The sequence below is a fragment of the Ornithodoros turicata genome, chromosome 4 (assembly GCF_037126465.1).
Source record: "Ornithodoros turicata isolate Travis chromosome 4, ASM3712646v1, whole genome shotgun sequence".
In the NCBI taxonomy this organism is placed as follows: Eukaryota; Metazoa; Arthropoda; class Arachnida; order Ixodida; family Argasidae; genus Ornithodoros; species Ornithodoros turicata.
The window spans coordinates 42,844,257-42,868,261 of NC_088204.1; the positions used below are offsets into that span (position 1 = coordinate 42,844,257).

Consider the following 24,005-nt stretch of genomic DNA (forward strand, 5'->3'; position numbering starts at 1 on the left):
CCGTGGTTTAGCTGGCGGCGCGAAAATTTTCCGATAAGGTACACACGACTCAGTCTAGCATGGCCTCCCAAAGTGTGGTACGCGGACCCCTGGGGTCCCGCAGAGTATTCGTGGGGGTCCACGGTGATCGAAGACAGTCCGAAGACCGTCTGGGCGAGCGCTGGTCACGTCATCTCTTTTGGGGACGATGTTGATATGTGATGATATTATGATACTAAAGAAGGCAGACATATGCTACCTTCTCATTTCCCGCATGGCGGCGCCTTGTTTGTTTGTTTTTCCTCTTCTGTCTTCACGCCCCTTAGTTATGTCAACGTGAATCGTACTTAACGGGGGTCCTCGAATGGATTCTCAGTGGTTTTGGACGTCCGACGCTACGAGAAGTTTGGGAAACGCTTCCCTAGAGCGCTATCTGATATTACATTTTTGACGTTTCATGCAGCTGGGGTGAACGTTGATGGTTGGGAAAGGTCAGAGCTGAAGCGTCGGCAACTTCAGACACCATGCAGGGCATCTCGTTTTCACTCGCCTGCACTGGCGCTGATAAGATCCCTAGTAGCACAATTTGTTGCCGGAACGTTGTGATAATGTTTTACTCAAACGTTGCACAAACGTGGCTAATGTCCTTTTGGAAATCGGTTGCAGCAATGTTGCTGGAAAACATTTCTGCAGCATTCTGACAGTACTAGAACCATGTTTCCCCAACGCAAATAGAATATTGAGGCAACGTTTCCGGCATGCTTCCACAATATTGCTACACTGTTGCAGCAATGTTCTTCAGCGCACACACAATGCTGTGACAACATTTGGGTAACGTTTTCGCTGCATTATGACAGTGCTACAGCCATATTTCTTTAACACAACACAACATTTACGCAACAGTTATGCAACGTTCGTGCAACATTGTAAAGCGTTGCATCCATATTTGTTGAACACAGAACAATGGCATGGCAACATTTCATCAATATCATACTGCAACATTGCCCAAACGTCACCAATGGGTTTTTTTCCATGACTTTAAAGGGACAGTCGCATCGACCACAGATCGATTCCGAAACCACAGTGAAATGAGATTCCCCATCCTTCACTGACCAGGAATCCGAAAGTCCCATCCCATTCAACGGAATATTTTTTGCATAATTCGTATGTAAGCGGCGCTACAGCAGACGACGGATGGGGGCGTCAAGCGGAACTCCCTGCTGAGAATATTTAGCAACGTCACAAGGAATCTGACCAATAAGAACGCAGCGAGACAGAGGCGTCCCCGCGGCTTGCAGCTTGCATGAGCAAGGTCAGGGAGACGAAGGCGAACGCGCATACGGAGATGTAGGACTCGGAACGCGGAAGTGGCGAATCGTGCTGTTCAAATGCTTTTAGTAATAGCTCCCGGGACGAATATACATGTTTGACGACGGCCCATATTCGACGGATCCGCTTCCTCTGCAAGTCGCTGGTGATGTACGTGCCGCAGCTGCGTTAGCGCGACAGAACGAGCCTCAGGACCACTGCTTTAGGTACGTTCATGATCGGAGTGCTCAATACTTGATCCCGTGCCATTCACTACGACGCGGGAAACAATCCAGGTGCTTGTGCGGCGTCTGTGCTCCCCAGGAACCGGATGAGCACCTATATGCTGCAATGCTGGTGAAGTGGCAGAGTTGTGCAATCAGTGGCGTATCTAGGGTGTGGCAGGTGTGGACAGGTGCCATGGGCGCCAGGTGAACAGGGGCGCCCTTATGTGGTCGGGTGTGAATGTGCCAGGTCGGGCACTCAACCTGGCACATTCATAAATGATCTAAAGCACCCGCCATTACAGAGGTTGTAGTGCGAAATCTAGTGCGGACCACACGAAAACGCATCCCCAAGGACATCATGTTAACCATGTTGCCATGGGCGCAGGTAGCTCTAGATACGCCACTGTGTGCAATGACGGCGATGTACACTGTAAGCATGCATCACGCCTTGTTCCCAGCTCTCTGTCTTCGGCCAGAACTTCTGGTGGTGCATTCACTGCGGTATTGCAGCGACGATCACAGTCTTCGTCGATCAGTAGTTCACCGAGAACCTCAAGCTTGGGGGGGGTGTTGCAAAAAAAAATGGGGCTGCGGTTACATTATAACAGTGGTACACTGGAAAAAACTTTGGGTGTTTGGGGGGATCTGGATCGATCTCTGGGCACAACCAAGTGTAAAATTTTTTGGAAGGGTTAGTACATCCTGAAATGACCCTCATGCCTCAGACCCCACTACTCGAATAATGCACCTCCCTTCTACAGTAAGAGGCCTCTTACTATCTACGGCATATCCTATCAAAGCTCACAGGACAGCAAATTTGGCCAATGCTTATGTGACAGTGCCTCGTAGAACATGCAGTTTTTCTGCTGAATTGACACTACATCTCTGGTAGCTCCTTTAATGTCTGGAGATAGGTGCATCATTTTACATTTAACCAGCAGTAATGTATAGCATTGCAAAAAAGGAAACAAGGGCTTAATCTCAACGCTGCATCAGCATCATTCATCGTCTCACAATAAAGTTGTTGTTGTCAGCCTCTGCACAAACATTTGGGTAGACCTGAAAAGGACTTTTTTTTGTTTGTTTTTCGTTTCCTTCTTTCAAGTTATTTTGTCTTGGCATGTAGCTGTGAGATGTCAGTAGAAGCCATGAAGTCATTCTCTTTACGTGTTGAACTTGGATGAAGAAAGTACTGTTCTGGAAGATTTATCAGAGGCGTCGTAAAGGCCTTAGTGTAAAAACCAGGTCTCTCAGCAAAATTGTCGTGCACACACGTACATTGTTCGATGCCAGTTCATGGATGGATGGGACTTGGATCCGCAGCACCTGGTCCTTCTATAACACAAAAAGTCAAAAGTGCACTTTAAGTTGGCAACGACAACCACAAAAACCGCCGCCCTACAGCACACAAACCGTTCACAAACAGCGAGATAAAAGGAAACTGGGAAGTGGTTTACGGCGCTTATGTTACGGACAGAGGTACTGCTTGTATATAGTGTTTGTTTCTAACACCAGCATATAAACAGCGTCAGTTCTTCCTTTTAGTGATCGTGGTTCATAATTTGCAAATTGTTCTGTGTCCAAACATTGTAAACACATTATATGTATTTAAGTAATATACCTACCACTTGCGCTTGACCCTGTCGAGCTGCCTGCAGCTGTAATACACATGAAAACCAATCATGTCTACCACATTCCACAAAAGGAGACGAAAGTCAAAGGTTCAGTAACAGGGAAATGCGAACACGATAACGCGTCCGACAACGAGAAAATCACGTTCATATGAATGACATCATGTTCTTTTACTTGTTTATCGTATTTTATTTGTTTATTTAATAACCATAGGTTAGGGGATACGTTATGTTGTGCCGATCTTGCTAAGTTATTCACGCGCAAGAGTGACAGATCCGATGGAGAAACTACATAGACATTGTGACTTACTGTCGAAGTTGCTGGCTCCCTTGGTTCGTGGAACACTGTCGGAACCGCGTCAAGCTTTAGCTCTTTCCTTTTTTGTTTCCGGGCACTTTTGGAAGGACAAAATTTGGCAAAAAATTTGGAAAATTTAGCTCGTGGTAGTGTACCGAACACATTGGTATTGGATTCGTAGCCGTGGTTCCGGATGCGACAGTCCCTTTAATTTCATTTGAAACATTCATTCGTTACACCCGAGCAACATCTAACAACACTGCAACAACATAGCTACACCGTATGTACACATTTTTCAATGCGTGACTACATAAGTGCCGTGCCCCTCCTGCCTTACTGACGTTGGGGGAAACCCGTATTGCCATCAAGCAGGAGGGCTACCTATGGGGCTGCTGGGGAAACTGCTTAGGCGTCCCACTGGATGGAGCATATACTGAAACACAAACTGTTGGGGTACTTTCATTAGGTGTAGTGGGACGTAAAGCATTTGTAACGGTGACGATGATGCATACTTGCAATTAACCCACGTATCTATAACGAGTAAACTATGCCCAACAACATTCCTGACATCCCTTCCTGTCGAGTACCATGTTTTTAAGTCACACTTGTACTACGTGGGATATTGACTGAAAGGAATGGACGAGGCCCCCTCACAAAACCTGGATGCATTACGAATATGATGCCTGAAACGTCGTATTTCTTTCCAAGAAACATCGCTGTAATGCTGTCTAAATGTTGCAAAAATACAATGCAAATGTTGCTTCCACATTGTATTTGTGTTGGAGAAATATGGGTGTAACGCTGTTTCTACATTGCAGAAACATAAGACAAATGTTGCCTTCGTATTGCCTTTGCACTGAACTAATGTGGCTGTAATGGTATCTCAGTGTTGCAGGAATAGAAAGCAAATATTGCCTCCACATTGTATTTATGTTGGAGAAACATGGCTGTAACGCTGTCTCTACGTTGCAGAAAGGGAACACAATGGTTTCCTCAATATTGTTTTTGTGTTGGAGAAATATGGCTGTAATCCTGTCTCAATGCTGCAGCAGCATAACACAAATGTTGCCTCAGTATTGCATTTGTTGAACAAGAGAGAACTGATGGTCTGAGGCTGGAACAACATAGAAAGGACAAATACGTACAAAGCCTCAAACTGCCTAAGAAATTAGCGATCTCGTTAATTGCATTATTGCTGCAAGTCACGATCGTTAATTGCATTTGTGTTGGGAAAATATGGCTCTAATCCTTTCTCAATGTTGCTGCAACGTAACACAAATGTTGCCTTAATATTGTATTTTTAGTTGGAAAAATATAGCTGTAACGCTATTTCAATGTTGCAGCAACGTAACACAAATGTTGCCTCAATGTTGTATTTCTGTTAGAAAAATATTACTGTAACGTTGTCTCAATGTTGCAGCAACATAACACAAACGTTCCCTCCATGTTTTATTTGTGTTGAAGGAATGTGGCTGGGACGCTGTCTCAATGTTGCGGAAATGGTCTCCAGCACCGTTGCTGGCAACAAACTATAAAGGGGACATTACCCACGTTCGCGCTATGTTTGAGGTAACATGTTCACAACTGTCTCGCAAAATATTGCGCGACTATATGTTACAGTCAGGTGTTTGGATGAGTAATGTTGCTCGAAGGTGACTGAGGAACGTGCAGACACTGTTCCATAGCAACATTGGAGGAGCATTGCACTGCCCACGTTGCAGGAACATCGTAAAATGGATAGTAACATTGGCCCACTTTTAGTAATATTATAATAATGTTAACGAATGTTGCAAAACGTTGCTCCACATTGGACAACATTTGTAATGTTGCTTCAACGTCACGGCAACAATGTGTGCTACTAGGGATTGTGCATTGTGTTTGCCGTTATGGCGTCTGTCCTGGTCGGTCACAGCCCAATCTGCCGAATCCCAGTTCGCCGAATGCAGTTAAGCGGATTATCTTTGAGGGGAAAGGTCAACCCCTTTCGGCAAGTTGGGAAATGATATAGGAGCTTTTCGGCGAGTTGGGTATGGTGGAAAATGACCTGTAGATAGGAAACTAACTAACTAGAAATGATGTTGAAAGATGACACCCATCCAATCGCAATATTTATGACGAAAACCCCCGACTATATAGGGAACGTAGCAGCACATGCAGATAATGCCACAGCTGAAGATTTTAATAGGAAGACGATAAATTTATCCACGGCCACAGTAACAAAGGGGCACATCTCTGGATCAAACTTCTCTTGTGTGTGGTCGTTCTATGTACCCTGGTCTCGCGGGGTTTTCGTACTTAATCCTTGCCAACATCTCGCATGTTTTCTCGACATTTCATTAATAAAATGTTGGCTGTTTAGTAATTTGTTTATTTAGAGTAAGAAAAATATCTCTTAGAGACATTTCAGTCCGTTAATTTTTCTGTGCTTTTCATTTAAATATTTTACAGTTATTTTATTTCGGCTCATGAACCTAGAAGCCGTAAGCTCTGCGTCACTATCGTGAGGGGTCCTATCGTGGTAACGTTGTGGCTGGCTATGACGATGATTTTGAAGCCCTCTGTAATCGCTTATTAATCAATTCCAGCGAAAGCGTAATGCTTATCAAGGCAATGGAAAGCCCCATGAGAGATGAACGTAGGAGGGACAGAACGTTCCACGAACAATCGAATTGGTTGATTGACGGCGTGTTAGTTACATAGCGTTCTGCCTGCTGGTGCGGCGGAAGATACGTTACACTGGGAGGTAGGACCGGCGAGTGGGGGGGAATGGAGCCCCGGGCCTCTTCATGGGCCTGCCCGACCCAATGCCCGACAGTTGCAAACACGAGGAGACGTGAGGAGGGGGCGCGGGCAGGACTCCGTAGTCTTGCATCCTTGGTGTCTGTAATTTCTCTCACCAGCCCTGCTGGGAGGACAGTGAGCCCTGGGCCGCCTTCATAGGAAACCTTATCAGCATCTGAGGAGAACCCAGAGAAAACATCCAGACAGCGCAGTCGGGTCACCTCACCAATTTCGATGTGGAAGGCGATGACATTAGCCACTAAGTCACGGTGGCAAGGTAAATTCGGCGAATTAGGAAGGGACATGTCGGTCATTCGGCCAGTCGAACCAGTACATTTGGAGGTCAAGGGATTACGGCTGTCTCCCTGCCTTCAATGCATTCGGCGAGTTGGGATTCGGCAGATTGGGAGGACACGGAGTCCTGGACGATGTCTCTGAGCAGTAGGAGATTTTCGTCGTACGAAAAGCGTTTTCGTTAACATTTTTTTTCCTACTACAACAGCACCAAGCACACTGTCTGCCATTTTGCTTTCAAACTTTTCCGGTGACGGAGACGTACGCGACACACTTGCGATAAATCCCGAATGAGTGGGAGCGCAATAGGTTTTCGTACACGAAACCCTCTCCCATTCAGCCGGAGCATGCGCAGTCGCGACGGCGCTGAGTCAGAGACTTATCGGAAGTGCCAAACCGGGCACCTAAAACTACCTATTAGGCAACGGATTAGGAAATATCCCCAGACATACATTTTTATTAAAATTTCCATATAGGGCATCGACATTCGATGTTATCCTAATTCAGCCAATATGCAATCAACATAGATAGATATAGCAACAAGTCATAGCACGCATTAATTACACAATACTCTCCATTATATTATTATCAGAATCACAGCGAACGATTCGCGATTAATAATTGCAATAATTAAAACTAACAACAGCAACAACAACTTTAGTGCGAGACGATGAACGCGGGGGTTTGATCGCCAGGGGCGACACTCTACCCAATTGCGGGTGGTGATGCGGGGAATGAAATAACGAATCCCTTCACAATAAGGATCGAAGTCCTATGGTATCCAGAAAGGTCAAGAGAGCTTTGAGGCAGACTGTTGGTGGGCTGGATGTGGCCAGGGCCTATAAATTTTGTACTATCGAGTCGTATAGGCAAGTGCCATCATAATCACACACATTATGTTCATATCATTAACCACTGACATAAAATTTAATTGCAGTAGAGAATCTTAATCAATACAATGACAATCAAAATTATTTTTTTATGATAACACGTCTGTGCTTCCTGTATGTGACCACCATCCTCATGACAGGAATCACAGCGCAGACAATTTCTCCAGACCTTCCAACCAACCCATGCAAGAAATAGACGTACGATATTATCCTAATTCAACCAATGTGCAACCAACATAGATACATGTAGCAACAAGTCACAGCAAGCAGGTTCCAATCAATTCAGATAGGTATAACGAACAAGTGAGCATTAATTATTGTATGTTCATATTGTTCGAAATCATTTCTACCAATACGATTCTATCAACTGAAGAAACAGTTAGCACATGACTCACCACATAGTTTACACTAACAAAGGGACAAAGCACAGAGAGGTAGAGCAGCAACCAATCATAGCAATAATTAAAACTATATAGCAACAGTCAACACTACAAGCTAGCAGGGGGATAGGCAAAGAATTATACGAACTAGCAACCTAAAAGATGACACAGAACTCACTTTCTTGTGCATACGGACCCAGTCATCGCATTCAATGCAATTTTGACTCACATTCTTGCATTTTGTCAAAGATTTCCGCGTGAAGAACACAGGAGCACACGTGCACAAGCGCTGTGACACTCAGTTAGACATATTTACTCATCGTATAGTCTACAGATAATAATAATTCGGGACTTTGTTGCGAGACAACAGTGATCATGAGCGATGCCACAGTGGTCGGGTCTGTGGATTATTTTGCCCACCTGAGGGTTCTTCAACGTGAGCTGAAGTCTCGACACATCTCGACTGGTAGAAAGGCACAAGTTGCTCAGACACGCCGCCTTCCAAGAGGTACGTTAAATGTACTGTGCCCTGTGTCGAGATTTCAGAGCACGTTAAACAACACTCAGATGGGCAAAATTCATCCCCGGACACGTCCACTGTGGCGTCGCTCATGATCACAGTTGTCTCGCGACGTAAAGCTCCGAATTATTATTATTATTATTATTATTATTATTATTATTATTATTATTATTATTATTATTATTATTATTATTATTATTATTATTATTATTATTATTATTATAGAATTTCCCCTTCTCTCATCCCTCTGCATACTGATTATCTGCCACGTAAACAGGTGGATTCAATTACTTGCACCCTTCGAGCATCTCCATGTCGTATTGGTGCCAAGGGGTGTGGTTTTTTGGCCGGCGGGGGGTGGTCTCCCCCACCCCTTCCTTAATACAGCCTATTGATCTCTGTACAATTTAGAAAGATACATGCCAGATGATAACTGCATATTTTGCATCGAGTCCCTAATTAATCCGTTCTTGGGGCTTTTGTGGAAAAATACTACATTGTCCACTTCTCTTGTATGGTAACGAAAACAAATTCGTTTGATTCTTGAGTAAGGAGATATGGTAGATTACAAGAAGTCTCTAGTTGAAATTTCATGGACTTTGCTATCCGAATAAGTTGCATTTGTTTATTTCGATAGCTGTTTTTAAAGTAGTTTTTGAAATCTCTAAACTTTCGGAAACCGTCACGCACGGCGATCTTATAGAAGCATTATCATGAAAATTGTGCTGGTTAAAAGTCTCTTCTTCAATAAAAATGATTATCCTAATTAATGACAGAATGATGTTTCATACATATTATCGTGCTTGTAAATGCTATTTCTCTGTGACATCATCAGTGACGTAATGGGGAAGACCAGAATGGTATGGGTATCAAGTAAAAGTTGTAGTGATACGAATCAATATTTTGATATTTTGAATTCTGATAAACTGTCAACAATGTTGTACATGTACACATCCCATTCGTATAATATCCTAATCCTCCTTATAACATTTTCACTTACCATGAAGGATCTCTATGAGGACGATGTGTGAAAATAATATCGAATTTTGTTAACTTTAGTAGTCTGGTTTCAGGCAATTTCACGGCACTTAATGCTTCAGGAACAAGAAATAAAAGCATGCTTTTTCGACAGTTCCTGGGTGAGAAGACCACCTTACCTGGATAAGCGAACATATGCACTGCTGGTCCAGCCGCTTGTGAGCTCCGAAATACCAGAGGAGCTGTTCAAAATCTGCTCGATGTGTCTAACGATGCCGTTGGACACCAGCGACAACGTATTGAGCCTCGTCCTGCCTACTCCTTTGTGTGTCTTCTCGTTCCCTCAAGCTCAACGTATGCTACCATCGTCTAACGTATGTTGCCACCCAAGGAAGAGTTCCACAGTCTCTTTGGATATGTCTGAGAGTTATGCACAGCGCGTTATTCCCACTCAGTCTCACACCATGTTCGATGCGAACGACACCCGGAATGTGGAGGGCACATCTCAGACGACACATGTCCTGCTTAGGAAAGCCAAAATCCAGTGCCATATGGTAATCGCCAACCTGCTGTTTTTTTCTGCAAATCTGCTCGATATCTAACAACGAACGTCCGTACCTTCTTGCTGTCGGCGGTAAGCCCTCGAACAAAAGGACTTTTTGTATTTCGCTACTAGAAAGCGTATAAAGTACAAACCCGTCATCCAAGACAGATGCCATTGCGGAAAGCACAACGCACGGCGTTCACAGCGCTCGTACAGGGAAAGTTAAGACGTGTTACCCTGCGTTGCACTCAAGTAGCCGATGCTTCACCTGTCACCTTTCGCAATCATCAACGTTTACCCCATCCGCATTATACGTCAAAAATGGCTTTAATGTCACCTACCGGCGTTTTAATGTCGAAACAGTAGTTCATCTTGTGCAAAAGCTTCACGAGAAATAGCGCTCCAGACAACAGTGGGCTGAGACGTGTGCGCTTTATCGTTGGGCACACAAAAACCTCCCTATTGTTAGACGCAAGTAAGTTCCAAATGTCTGTATTCGTCATGATAAAAATATAGCACACCGGCTTTACACAACAGAATAACGAGTTTACTTAGACGTTTCGTCCTCCATGCAGAAGACATCATCAGTGAGGAACGGAATTTTAGAATGAACAACAAACTGAGGCTATTTAACTAAGCCCACGTATAATTTGGCAAGGTGGCCGCTGTTGGCGTTGCAGATCGACGAGTCGCTGCAGTCACATATTTAGCAGATCAGACTGACTCGTACCCGAACCATTGCACTCGCACTCGTGGATCACTCGTACCTCGCATTGCACGCGGCCGAAGACGGTCGCTCAATCGCTCATCAAACGGGGTTAGCCTCTACGCTTCATCGAGGACACCCGAAAACAATAGCGGAGGAGCCTACAACAAGAAACGAAGTCACCCTAAGGAGCGCTTACTTACCATATCATACATCAAAGGTGTTTCTGAGTCAATTCGTTCGGCCCGTCAGCCATTAGACAAAAAAAAAACAACGTTCAAGCTGCACGCCAAACTGCGACACCTGCTCTCGCAGTCCAAAGACCCCTTCCTCCTGGGGGAGCAGACAGCCGTCGTATATCTAATACGCCGCATACATTGGTGAGACCGGCAGGAAACGCGGCACCCGCTTTAAGGAGCATAAACGCGACGTCGCCACGTCGACGAATGCCACTAGGTCTAGAGTCACTAAATAAGCTTCGCCTCAGAGTATCGACACTGAGTTCCAAGGGAGAGCAGGAGCGCCATCTTGTTTCCGCACCACACCGGTATTACCTCCAGTTCGCGGCCACTGAATTCCGCGAAATCTTAACGCCAGAGCTGGCGGCGAGATTGCTTCGCCTTAGATTGCCTTGAAAATACGTGAATTATCACGGCCGTAGGAACAATAAGGGTTTTACAGTATTTTCGACATTCTGGTTAGTGGTGAAGAGCCTGGCCCCTGAAAGACTTACCTTGACAAAGCGGCATGTGATATTCCGGATGAAGACCGTCGCTGAGGTAGGCCGAAATATGTAGTGACCGAGGTTGCTCTGGTAAGCAGCGAAAAACTGGCGAAAATCCACTGTAGTGTAGGCATCCAATACACGGACAGTTTTCATAAGACACGTCTTCGCGTCCACGGTCACTTCGTACCACTGCAAGAAGCTCATATGATGACCAATTCAAAGGAAAAGAAACACATGTTGTCAACATTAGTGTGTGCATCCTGATGCGAACCTCTGCAGAAGCAGCTATGATCTTCTGGTACTAAGGAAATCAAGTTATCAAATAAACGTTTTACTCGAAGCGCACACAATAAAATTAAAGCAACCAGGGCGTGCTTCTCGATGGTCGCTTTTCTTTGGCGTGCATTGATGACCAGACTAATTAGGTGGACGTAACCGATCACGTAAGTATGTTCATCCGAGCAATAGTGACGTTTCTCAATGCTCATCCCAAAACCGTTCATCGAGCATAATCATTTCGGTAGAAGACACGAAAGGTTAGCAACTTAACTGGTTTAGGGACGAGGAATGCATATCCCAGAATTTGGGGCATAGAACGGACGTCACGACACGCAGAAATCAAACTAGTATTATTTTAGTAATTGGGGGTATTATAATTATTTTGTAGGGTACAGTTATAGACTGCTCCAAAACTATAGGCTAGAACTGGTGACTAATCAACCCAGCGGTGACTAATCAGCGCAACTGGTGACTAACCAGCAGCCAAGAAAGCTTCTTCGCTGCTTGTTTCTGTGAGACTATATGTAGCAACTTCACCGCACAGCCAGCCTCGTGTATTTCTACAACGCGCGTTATTTTTAATTAACCATTCCGGACACGTTAGATGAAATGAGGCTCTTCTACAAAACCCGACTTTTACAACCAACTTATCATCTTCCAGATTATTTACGTACAGTCCGCAACATTTTTTTTCTCTTGTGATTCGTGGCAAGGATGTGTATTAGTCAACAAAATTTATAGGCCATTGCGTCGGTTCCAGCGCATCACTTTCCCTCTGGGCGATAAAGTTTACCTTCGAGAGACGCCATCATTACACCACAGCTGCCAGAGCAGCATCTCTGTTTACGTTACGAACATTATTGGAAACGGAAGTATCCCCTCTTACCATATGTAATAATAACCAATCTGCCGAATCAAAATATGCAGCGGATGATTTGTAAGGCGAAGGTAAGCCAGAAAACGAAGGTATTCAGCGAGCTGACAATAACGGGTAGTTTATAGGTATGCAAGGAATGTAAGACCAGAATGTGTACGCGAGGCATAGTGCTATATCCATTTGTACATAAATCATATTAAGCATTGTGCGCATTTAGGTATTGCACATATGTGTGTGCCCACTACACAGGGTGTATTTTATTCACCATACGTAGCTTTAAGCTATGAAAGTGATGTGTGAAGGTTGGAGAAAACAAACTTGGAGAGAAACAGACACAACAACAGCTCCATCACGAACTGAGTTTATTCATAAAAGCGTCGCAATAAATAGGGCAGGAAAGAGTGGGTGGGAGAGCGAAAAGAAAACGCAAAAAAAAGCGCAAATGATACTTGATTCATTCTAACCACATTTAATCTAGGAGGCAAAGCTTCACCTGGGCAGAATGTATGGCATACAGACAGGCTTCGGTCCCGTTTCTCTGAACTTCCAAAATGTATCTATCAATCTGCCTTTTAAACCTTCAAAACAGCTGCTTTGGCCCGTTCGTCTTGAATCATTGCAGAGAATGTGTTTCTTCCCTACGCTAATGTTCTGCAATGACTTCTAAACTTTTCAAAAATGTCGTTATCTTGAAAAAAGGGGAGCTTACCTGTACCTGCAAACATAAGCACTCAGACGACCAGGTATCCTTTAACGTTGCTGGCATGTTCTCTGGGTCTATCATTTAGATAGCTGAGTGGGGGTGACTAAGTTCGTACCCGCACCCGCAAACATGCCACCTGCAACTGCAAATCGTGGTACGCGATAGTGCTAAATCCGCTCTACCCGAGGATCCGGTGCGCGTGAACTCGCGTTTTACCCGCAACCCACAGCGACACTGAGTTCCTATTCAGAAACAGCAATACTACGAGACGAATGACAAAACGTCGGTATCGTCCACATTGGCGGTTAGTTCTGAGCTTGTCATATAGTCAGCGCGCGAAAAACGACTGACGGTAACAGCTAGTCCAATGCCGTCCAATCTGGCCGCGATGTTGTGAGATGATTAGCTGGTGTGTTGCGGGATACAGCTCAGCTAAAAAAAAAAAAAAAGAAAGAAACCACAGGAACTTCCATGAGGGCGTGGTGTTTAGCTTAATGTTCGCTGACGAATTTGTCAGCAACAAAGGTGCTCTGGCGAAAGGTCAAATGACCATGGGATACGCTAAAAAGAAAAAAGATAATGCAAAGTGGGCTGTGTACACTTTGGCATACTCCAAACCCTTAAGCTGGATTCACACATGCGTTTCTTGAGGCGGCGCCAAGCGCGCTGAGACCGCGAGGAAGTAGTCGGGGGTGTTTCCAGACGGTTTTCGAGAACCGCTTCGTGCTGCATCTTCGCAGCGCTGTCCCACAAACGCTTTTTCATCCAGCCAATCGGAGCGCTCGGAGGGGTGGAAGTGGCTTTGTTTTTGCGCCGACTGGCATCTGCAGGCCTCCCGATACAGCGCTGGAATCTTGTGTCCTCTGTGTGTGTGTTTGGTGCTACCGTGCGAGCAAATTTTTTGTCACCAATAATTGTTCGTGGTCTGAGTTGTCAACGATGAGCTGGGAATTGGCGCAAACCACGGAATCGACGAAAATAAATATGACATCCGTGAGCCGTCTGTTCGTCGTCAGTAGGTAAACATGTGTCTCGCTTCTTCTACCGTTCCTTCTCTGCATCAGCGCTAGTTGTGTCACGTCTGTCGTTCCAACGAGTGGACTGGCAGCAGAAATGATTCACAATAGTTGTAAAATAGATAACATGCTTCACAATGTAAGTTTGGAGGAAGAGAGCTGGAAGTGTCCGTACGATTTTAATAGGCAACAACAACAACATAGCGCGTTTGCAGGCTGGGGGTTCGGCTATGTGTGGCCCTCGGCTGCGCCGCGATCGCTGAGGCGACACCCCTTTTTGAAACGCCTGTGTGAATGAGCCTTTACGCACGCGTGCACACATAAAAGACAAAGGGAGGTGCGTCCGCTGTGACTGCACTTGATTTGGGTGTGGCACGACGATGCGCTTATTGTTGAAGTCACTATACTCTTTAGTGCGCATTTCTGAGGATCCGGATGAGTGTACTGTCTGCACACTTTGTCGCACGGCGCTTCCTGGCATTGTCAGCCACACGCCGATTACGTTCCTCATTGTTGGCAAATCCGTCTGCATCTCCCGCAATAACGGCGGCACATCTGCGAACTCTATGCCTGTGCGAATGCTCCCCACCACACCACCTATGCATTAACTCCGCGGCGTCGGCGTTGCCAGACACCGTGGACGACATCACGTCAGAGGCGCTGTGGGGACACATGGCTGAGCGGGTCACAACGTACGCTAGTCGGTGGTAGGCAAAGTCGTGCGGCAGATAAAGAGGCGATGGGTTAGAATCTTATCGCTGGCTGTGCTGCCTAGGGTTTTTCCTGTGTTTTCTGGCAGGCTTTCAAGATGTATGCCTGCACAGTTTCTGCTGAAGTCATCCCAGAACGCAAAGCATTTCCTATGTCCCGTACTCTTTCCTGCTGCTCTCTCTCCATCTGTTCATGTCCGTACGCCATACACTCATAGCCACACTTCCTTTGTGGCGCTAACACGGAATCAAAAATAGGCAAACATTCGGGGATTTGTCAGTCCAGTGCCTCCGTCATTTTCGTTTCCCCAGCCCATGGGGCTTTTATCGATTTTCGAATTAGGGAGTTTTCACACATCCGATGCGCTCTACGAAAATCATACGATAAAGGAAGCTGTCATATCCGAAACCGGCATCAGAATGCCAGCCACTGCGGAGGAACCAGGTGCTTGGCTTATGTATTTGCGGAATCGTTATCGTGAATAATTTCCAATCTGCTATACATCTTATGTGGTGTGATGTGATGCGATAAGGAAAAAGAATGGGGATGTGAGTTCTGACGGAGTCGAACTGGCTACCCCAGTTCACTTACACACAGAAAGTACAACCAGATTATGATAAATCGAAGACATGATGACCAGAGAAGAACATAGGCAATGGAGTTCAATACGTAGTTCAAAAATTTTGACCAAGTGAGTGCAAAAAGTCGGAATCGCTGGGGGCACACATTCATAGGATGTCCATAAGCCCGGTTGTATGCAGAAAGTGCCCCCAGCGCCTCGTCGGACGATGGAGAACCTAACAGTTTCGCGATGTCGAAGGCTCGGGAGCCTACACGAGAGAGTCTCATATCTAATACCCTACGAGCATCAACGTATTTCCGACACCTGAGAAGGATGTGTTCTACGTCTTCTACAACGCCACACTCACTACAGTTCGGAGAGTCTCGGTTTCCAAGTTTGAAGAGGAGACGTGCGCTGTACGGTACATTGAGCTGTAGCCTATTCAAGACAGTCGTCGTTTTTCGCGTGAAGGAAGGTGGTACTCGAAAGCGTAACTCTGGGTCGTCCTTGTACACAAGATAATCCGGAGCAGATCTTGTCAGGCAGGAGGTGTTGCACATTTGTTGATCGAGCTCGTTCAGCGCGTCACACTTGATGAAATAAATGGGCAATATTTGGAAGTGCCTTAGTTGAAGAGCCCGGCGTACAGCAACGCGTCCACAGCCTCGTTGCCTGCAATGCCACAGTGACTAGGGATCCACTGCATTTGGATGGCATGACCTTTTTAAACTACCGCATGGTACGTGCGCAAGACATATTGCACTGCTGACGCCAGAGATCCCGTAGTAAACATGGTAGTTAGACTCAGTAACGCACATTTTGAGTCGCTATAGATGAACCAGCGAGCAACTGATGATTGCGAGCTGATAAAACTTAGTGCCAAGAGGACTTCATAAAGTTCAGCGGCCGAAGCAAGGTGACGTGAGACACCTTCCGTCCGGGATAACAAACGCACACGAGGAGCCGAGACAATCTGTATTCCGCCTGCGGTGCTGTCTAGTAACTCAAGACTGAACTGACCGAAGAACATGCGTTGGTATCAATCCCAAAATTCGCCCCCCACCCCCCTCCGCCGACGCACTCCGCCACTATGCTCAGCCGCTACGCGGGAAGAGGCCTTACAGGATGTGAATTCAATGGAAGACAACGTTTATGCCAATTAACAGCAAAACAGAATACAATTTTTAAGATGTCGTTGTCTAATAGAGAAGAACACCATGTAAAGAACCCCTGGAGACACGAAAGGCGCTAGCATAATATAAGCCTAGTGCACCCTGGCCAAATGAATTTTAATGCATTGCGCCTATGGGGATTCCGTCGATTTTTGCACAGCGCCCATGTTTAAACTGCGATTTTTCGACAAGGACAGTCAAATTCTGGAGCCTATTTTTCTTAAGTACGTCCTCGAGGCCACATACCAACCACGGCACGATGTGTGAGTGTTAATCCTGATGCAACCAGGGCCTTCAAAGTTGCGACTCAGACTAATGTTGCCCTCCTAGGCACTCGACGGACTAAGTCCCAGTATTATCGTAATACGCATGCGCTGAGACTGTACGGCCGGTCTGAAGAAGTTCGAAAGGCGAACGGTCATTTTTTCCAGAACTCGAAAGGGCTGACAGAATAGACAACTTTATGTTGAGTGAGTAATATACAAATGATAGCGTTTTGTATTTTATATCGCTTTCGTATTAAACTATACAACTTGATAAAACTGTCCATTTCGAGTGCCATTTTGGAAGTGATTTTGTCAAACGCAACCTTTCAGGGTGCAACAGGAGAACAAGATACGGGGTTCAAACCCCGTGATCTTACTTTCACATATACATATTACATAATCAGCTTAGGATATATTTATTATCATCGTTATATCAAATGATATTAAGCCCCGAACTTGATGAAATTCGCCATTTGGCGATTTCGAGGGCCGTTTTGGAAGCGGTTTTGTCAAACGCGACCTCTCAGGGTGCATCAGAAGAACAAGATACAGGGTTCAAACCCCGTGATCTTACTTTCACGTACATACTACAGAACCACCTTAGGACATCTTTAATATTATTTTTATATCAAATGATATTAAGCCCCGAAGTTGACGAAATTGGCCACTTGGCCATTTTGAGTGCCGTTTTGGAAGCGATTTTGTCAAACGCGACCTCTCAGGGTGCAACAGGGTAATAAGGTACGGGGTTCAAACCAGGTGATCTCACTTTCTTATATACATATAACAAAATCAGCTTAGGACATCTTTAATACTATTTTCATATAAAATGATATTAAGCCCGGAAGTTGACGAAATTGGCCACTTGGTCATTTTGAGTGCCGTTTTGGAAGCGATTTTGTCAAACGCGAGCTCTAAGGGTGCAGGGTGGTGCACGATTAAAGGGGCTTCGAACGTTTTAAAGGCCTCGATCTGCTGCCGAACGTTGCGGTAGCCTCTGTTACAATCCCAGTACAAGCCGTTCATAGTATCTTTTTGGCACTATCATACAAGTCATTTGAGTCATTAAAGGGCCCTGCTGCCGCCTTTTCCAAATTTTGGGGTGGTTTCGGATGCAATCACAGGAGAGGGGCATAACATAAGCCGTCGCGTCTTTATATGTGTGTAAAATGTCTGCCACCATGATTAAAGGGGTTAGTTAGCTTAGCTCAATTGGTAGAGCCCTGGACCGGTAATCCAGAAGATGTGGGTTCGAGTCCTACAGCTGGATACCTTTTCAGTGACTTTCATCTTTCAAAGGGGTTTTTGTCCGTTTTAAATGACTCTGCTGGAACCTTTTATGGGGTTTGCGGCCGCGTCCGTTATAATTCCAGTAGAGTGGCAATAGCATAAACCGCTGCGAATGCGTATATGACTTTGGAACTATGATACAATTTGGGTGTCGGCCGTTTTAAAGGGCTCTGCTCCCGCATTTTCAGTATTTTGCGGTAGCCTCTCTTACTATCCCAGTAGAAGTGCATAGCACCAGCCATTGATGATATGTCATTGACAGCATGATACAAGGGGCGTCGCCCGTTTTGAAGGGCTATGCTGCATCCTTTTCCGATATTTGCGGTCGCCTGTGTTATGATCTCGGTAGAATGGCATAGTATAAGTTGTTGATAATAAGTCTTTGGCAGCATGACACAAGGGACAGCTGCCACGTTTTCCCAATTTGGCGATCGCCTGTGTTATAACACCAGCAGAATAGCATTGCACAAGCCACTGATAACTTTCTCGCTTTCGGTCCATCATACAGGGTGTGTCGCCCGCTTTAAAAGGCCTTGCTGCCGTCGTATCTGAATTTTGCGGCCCCCTCTTGCGCAAGGCACAAGAAAGGTAGAAAGGCACTCCCGGTAGAAAGGCACAGCGTAAGCCGTCATGAATATGCCTTTGGTACCATGATACAAGGGGTTTCGTACGTTTTAAAGGACTCTGTTGCTGCCTTTTCCGAATTTTGTGGTCGCTTCTATTGCAATTCCAGTAGAAGAGCATCATAAGCCGTTGATAATATCTGTTTGGAACTACGATTAAATAGGTTTCGCCCGTTCTAAAGGGCTCTGCTGCGGTCTTTTACGGATTTTGCGGTCGCCTCCGTTACTATCCCAGTGGGAAGGGCAATATCATAAGCCGTCTCGAACATGCCTTTGGCACCATGATACAAAGGGTGTCGCCCGTTTTAAAGGGCCCTGCCGGCGCCTTTTCCAAATTTTGGGTCACCACTGTTAAAATCCCAGTGCAAGGGCCTAGTATAAGTCGTCAACGTCTGTACGCCGCTCATAGCCGCAGTTACTTCGCGGCGCTAACACGCAATAAAAAAAAAAAACAATACAACGAGATCCGTACGGTGCATCCGATGCATCCGACATTTGTAGTAGTAAGGGACGAATGTCGTCTCGGTAGAAATACCAAGGTACATCTAAACTGGTAGCGAAAACAAGCGAAAATACCAAATCAGACCCATCGGCAAGGCCACCAGCAAGAGGCGCGAGCGATCCTGGGTGTTGACAGTAGAGGTACGGTTAGTAAACAGAAAAACTTTACAACATGGGCGTAGCTTGTGTGTGTACTAATAGGTTATTCATAATTTCAATGTAGAAAAAACTCTCTGTTGCTCCGCTCGTGCACATATACAAAATCAGCTACTACCCGAGTACATTTCCATGTCCTGCTCCCTTTGCGCATGTGTCACAGTGGGCGTGTTTACGGTGGTGTTTATCCGTGCATCTCTGTGTCCGTGCCGTGCATGGTGCCATGTGTCCGTGCATTGTAATACTGAGTTGGTACACTTTTTGGGTTAAACAGGAAACGACGTTCACATCTCGGAGCTGTAGAACCACTTGTGCGAACAGAAAAAATACAATGCATCCCCTGTTGCTGGCCCCGCGAAAAAAAATTTCTTCATTGGACGAGCGGCCATGATAGCGTGAGTGTTAGCAGGAATCAGCTGTGCACCAACGATGCCACGTTTCGTTGCAATTTACCTATAATAGTCACTCACTGAATAAATGCAAACGTCTAATCGCTACGTGTACGTGTAGCTCTAGGAGAGAAATGGAACCTAAGTGAACCTTCCTAATTTCTGTAGTTGTCATCACGATGCCCTTAAGTCTGGAATTGTATAAATCTGTGATAACTCTATGTATTTCGAATTCATATGTTTAATTAAACCTAATGTGATTTATTTTTCTGTATTCTCGTCTGGTGTTGTTGCTTGGGTGAGGGAAATGGTATACAACGCAAACACAGTACGTGAATACATGCACTACTTATTATTCATAGTGGTGACGTCATCCCTGACGTCATTTATTTACAATGGTAGTAGTCCGGTCAACGGATGGATGGCGCTGACCGTCTATATCATGGCGTCATTCTGAAGACACAGGGGCCTATGGGAGTTGCGCTACCTGTTTAGATGTACCTTGGAAATACTTTCACCCGCTGGATCACGTCATGGAAATGTTTCCTTTCCAGGCGGGGGGCGGCAGACGTGCATTGTCATTCAGAGATGCGACAACACACCACCGAACGCGTTTCAAAATGAATCCCAAGAAAAAAGCTCATTTTCATGTTATTTTGGTTTCGTCACTGATTTTCCTTTCCCACACTTCAGCCAATCAAATTTTCCTACCTGCGGAAGGCAAAATCTGACATTGGACTTTGAGTCTGCAACATCTGTTGTAATTGTCTTTTCTTGTGTTTTTGTAAATTGCCGTGTGACCTATCCACCTGCGACTATACCTACAAGTATGGGTAAACAGTATTGTAAATACACTAAAATAAAATTCACTCAGTGTTTTTCTACTTCTTCACCGCCTGGTGTGCCGGTGACCTTTCGTATTCCTACCCACTGCTGGGATTTGGGAATATACACGCCTTCGATTCTGAATGTATTTAGTTCTGCACCAAAATCTGTGGTCCAACGAAGTCGCGTTTGTTCAAATAATTGCCACCACTCGAATCGCCACAGCACTCGCAGACCCAAATTGTCCACATCTACCATTTCATTTAGTAATAACTCTGGATATAAACGTGATATCGAAGATGTCATCATTTAATTACGTAGTCTGTATATCCATGCTTGAGTCCGCTATGAGCTATGAGTCCGCGGCCCATACCTGTTTCCCTTGCTACAGCCAGCGAAGAAGCGTTTGGTCAAATCGTTAATTTTCAAGCCACCAAAGAACAAACAGGAGACAATATCACACACAAGTCGCTCTGTTGTTGTTTCGTGTTTGTTCTTTGGTCGCTTGTGGACTTACACCAACCAGTGCGATCTATATACTTCAGACATTTTGGCAAATCGTCGTCCAAGTGGCACTCACTGGTGCCAGATTGTCAGTTTCCTTTATTTTAGCTCGTAATAACTCTTAATGCCAACTTGATACTGACGGTATCATCATAAAATTACGTAGTCTGTGTATCTGTCTGCGGACCGTAGCTGTTGTCCTTGCTGCACCCTTAGAACTCGCATTTAGTCAATTTGTCGTCCAGAAGGCTATCACAGGCGCCAACCTGCCAATTTCATCCGGCAATCTCCCGATATCTGGAAAGTCTCATGCTCGTTCCCACAGTTATACATCACGTCTTATTCTTTATCTTACGCGAAAGCTCCCGGGCGTGTTATCGGTGTTGTTGTCGGGTCAGGGCGAAAAAGAAGGATTTGTTCGCCTCAGATATGTCCTCCTCTCCCTGCCCAAATCTGTTCCTCCTCACGTACTCACGCACCACCCTGTAAACTTTGCTTCCTTGTGTAGTCCTCTGCTATCAGGTCAAGCCGGGTTTCAGAGGGGGGTGTCCCGGAATGCTGCTCTTGTATCATTCTTTCCTGGAAGTTCAGGCACATTAATTCTTATGTCAGTAGGCTGTAGACCCCATGTTGGGATATCCGGTAATGCATGTGGCTTATGTTTCGGAATAACACCACGTTGTGTCTGGATAGCTCGGGTAAAGGAAGTCTGGTGACGACTCATAATGGCTCGGAGCTGAGTATGGCGATGGTGACGCGTTGCCAACGGAATGTAGTGGAGGAACGTTTCTTGCATCCTGAGAGCGGATACAGGTGGTTTCCGTAAATCTGCCATGGCTAATGCGTTTGACGTCGCTCCAGCAAGGCCAAGACAGAGTTTGATGCCGTTTGCTAGGATGGACTCTAATGTTCTCTAAGTCTTTCTCTGTTGTAACAGGGAGGTTGTGAAGCGGGGACGAGATGAGCAACCATGTGATTTATAAGATATCGGTGAACGCTGAGCATTGCCCGTGGAGACGTACCCCACCGGAAACCGCATAAGTAACCAAGAACATTAAGACGACTCTCAGCCCTTGCTTTTAGATAGCGCACCCTGCTACCCATGACAAACTCCGGTCGAGAGTAACGCTGAGAAACCGGTGATGTCTTACACGACGTACCTGATGATAACCGATATGTAGTTGAAATCTCTTAAGATGGCGACGCGTAAAAGGCAGCATTACACTCTTTTCTGAAGGCTGGTCCACACTGAGGTCCATGTTTCTCTCCAGGAGGAAGTGCACTACGCGGTCAAGCGTAGTCTGAAGGCGACGCTGTAAAGCAGCCCACTGCTTTCCCGATGACCATATGCAGATGTCATCCGCGCAGAGATTAATAAATACCCCTCTGTGCGAGAGACCAGGCAGGACAGCCATGACAGCATTGAAAAGTAAAGGACTGGGTACGCACCCCTGTCGTACACCGGCTGACAATGTGTGTAAACTCGTGTCGCCTTCTGCTGTTCTCATGAAAACAGACCGACCATTAAGAAAATGAGCAATCCATCGAAGAGCACGGCCATTGATGTTGAAAATGTACAGGTCGTGAGGCTGTAGCTCGTCGTATCATATGCTCTCTTTATGTCCAAGGAAACAGCCGCTGTAAGAATCTTCTAATCCTTTTAATCATATTGAATCTCTCTACTGAACCGCCATAAAGAACTCTCTCCAAGTGGTGTGACGCGACGTTTCTGTTCTTCGTGTCCACCCCTCTGTTCCTCGTGTTTTCCGTTCCTTGGTGTCTCGTTCCTTTAACTAACAGAGATGTTAAGCCGACATGCACCGCTACGAAAAAAAAAAAAAGAACCACAGTCAGATTGTAATATTCAAACGTTTCTGTTGTATACCAAATCCTACTGTCCTGTGGTCAATTGTAAATAGGACATACAGGACACTGAGGGATGCCAACAATGTTCAAGGAACTATATTTTGTCATCGGAGTACTTCCGTAAGCAGGTGCGGGTGTACTCCCTTGTTCAGAAAAAAAAAAAAACAGAAAACGTCATTCTTCCAAGGTTTAAAAGGAAGTCTGATACAGAAATTTTCCCAGCTTTTTAAATCAGACCGGCCTCGGTGGCTCAGTCGGTAGCGTGTTCGCCTTCTGATCCCGAGATCGCGGGTTCGAACCCGGCCGAGGACGCCAGCAACTTGGTGGCAGGGTACAAGTTGCTCAGACACGCCGTCTTCCGCGAGGGACGTTAAATACGGGGTGCCGTGTCATGAGCTTTCATCGCACGTTAAAGAACCCTCAGGTGGGCAAAAGCAATCCACAGACCGACCGCTGTGGCGTCGCTCATGATCTCAGTTGTCTCGCGACGTAAACACCCAATTATTATTAAATTATTTTTAAATCAGAAAAACAGGACAGAATTATGCCAGCATGCCGTCCATACATCTACCTGAATGAAAATGCACTTTATGCTCCTATGGGCTCGGCTCGGCCAGAGGGCGCTCCTGTTCACCGCAGCCAGCGCCACTTGTCGTGAGAGCGCTCAGTTTTCACAAATAGGGCGTCCTCTAATCACGCGCATGGTATGCGCTGTGTCAGCGGGCGTTAAAGAAACCGAATATTCTGCCCGCTATAGTAAGTTTAAGGAACGGAAACCAACTACGATGGTACTTTATCGCAGCATAAAAAAATATATATATTCTTGGACAGGCCCTTGACTCGAGGAAGATGTCTCCCATTTGCAGTAGATCTGTTAGGTCTAGCTGAGTGAACCCTGACTGAAGAATGGAGGTATACACTTGGATATCTTCGGTTATGGATCAAGGCTGCATCCAGAAAAACGCAGGAATCCGCGCCATTTTAGTGAGTCCTAACCTTCCA

General features: G+C 45.5%; 1 protein-coding gene across 3 annotated transcripts in view; it reads right to left on the reverse strand.

Moving 5' to 3' along the window:
• LOC135393060 (lysosomal alpha-mannosidase-like) overlaps positions 1-24,005 on the reverse strand; it is a 492,848-nt gene that overhangs the window by 112,680 nt on the left and 356,163 nt on the right. For all 3 annotated transcript variants that reach the window (XM_064623632.1, XM_064623631.1, XM_064623633.1), the window contains one exon: positions 11,270-11,452. In XM_064623632.1, coding sequence (XP_064479702.1) covers positions 11,270-11,452 — 183 coding nt within the window. The remainder of the gene's footprint in view (positions 1-11,269; positions 11,453-24,005) is intronic.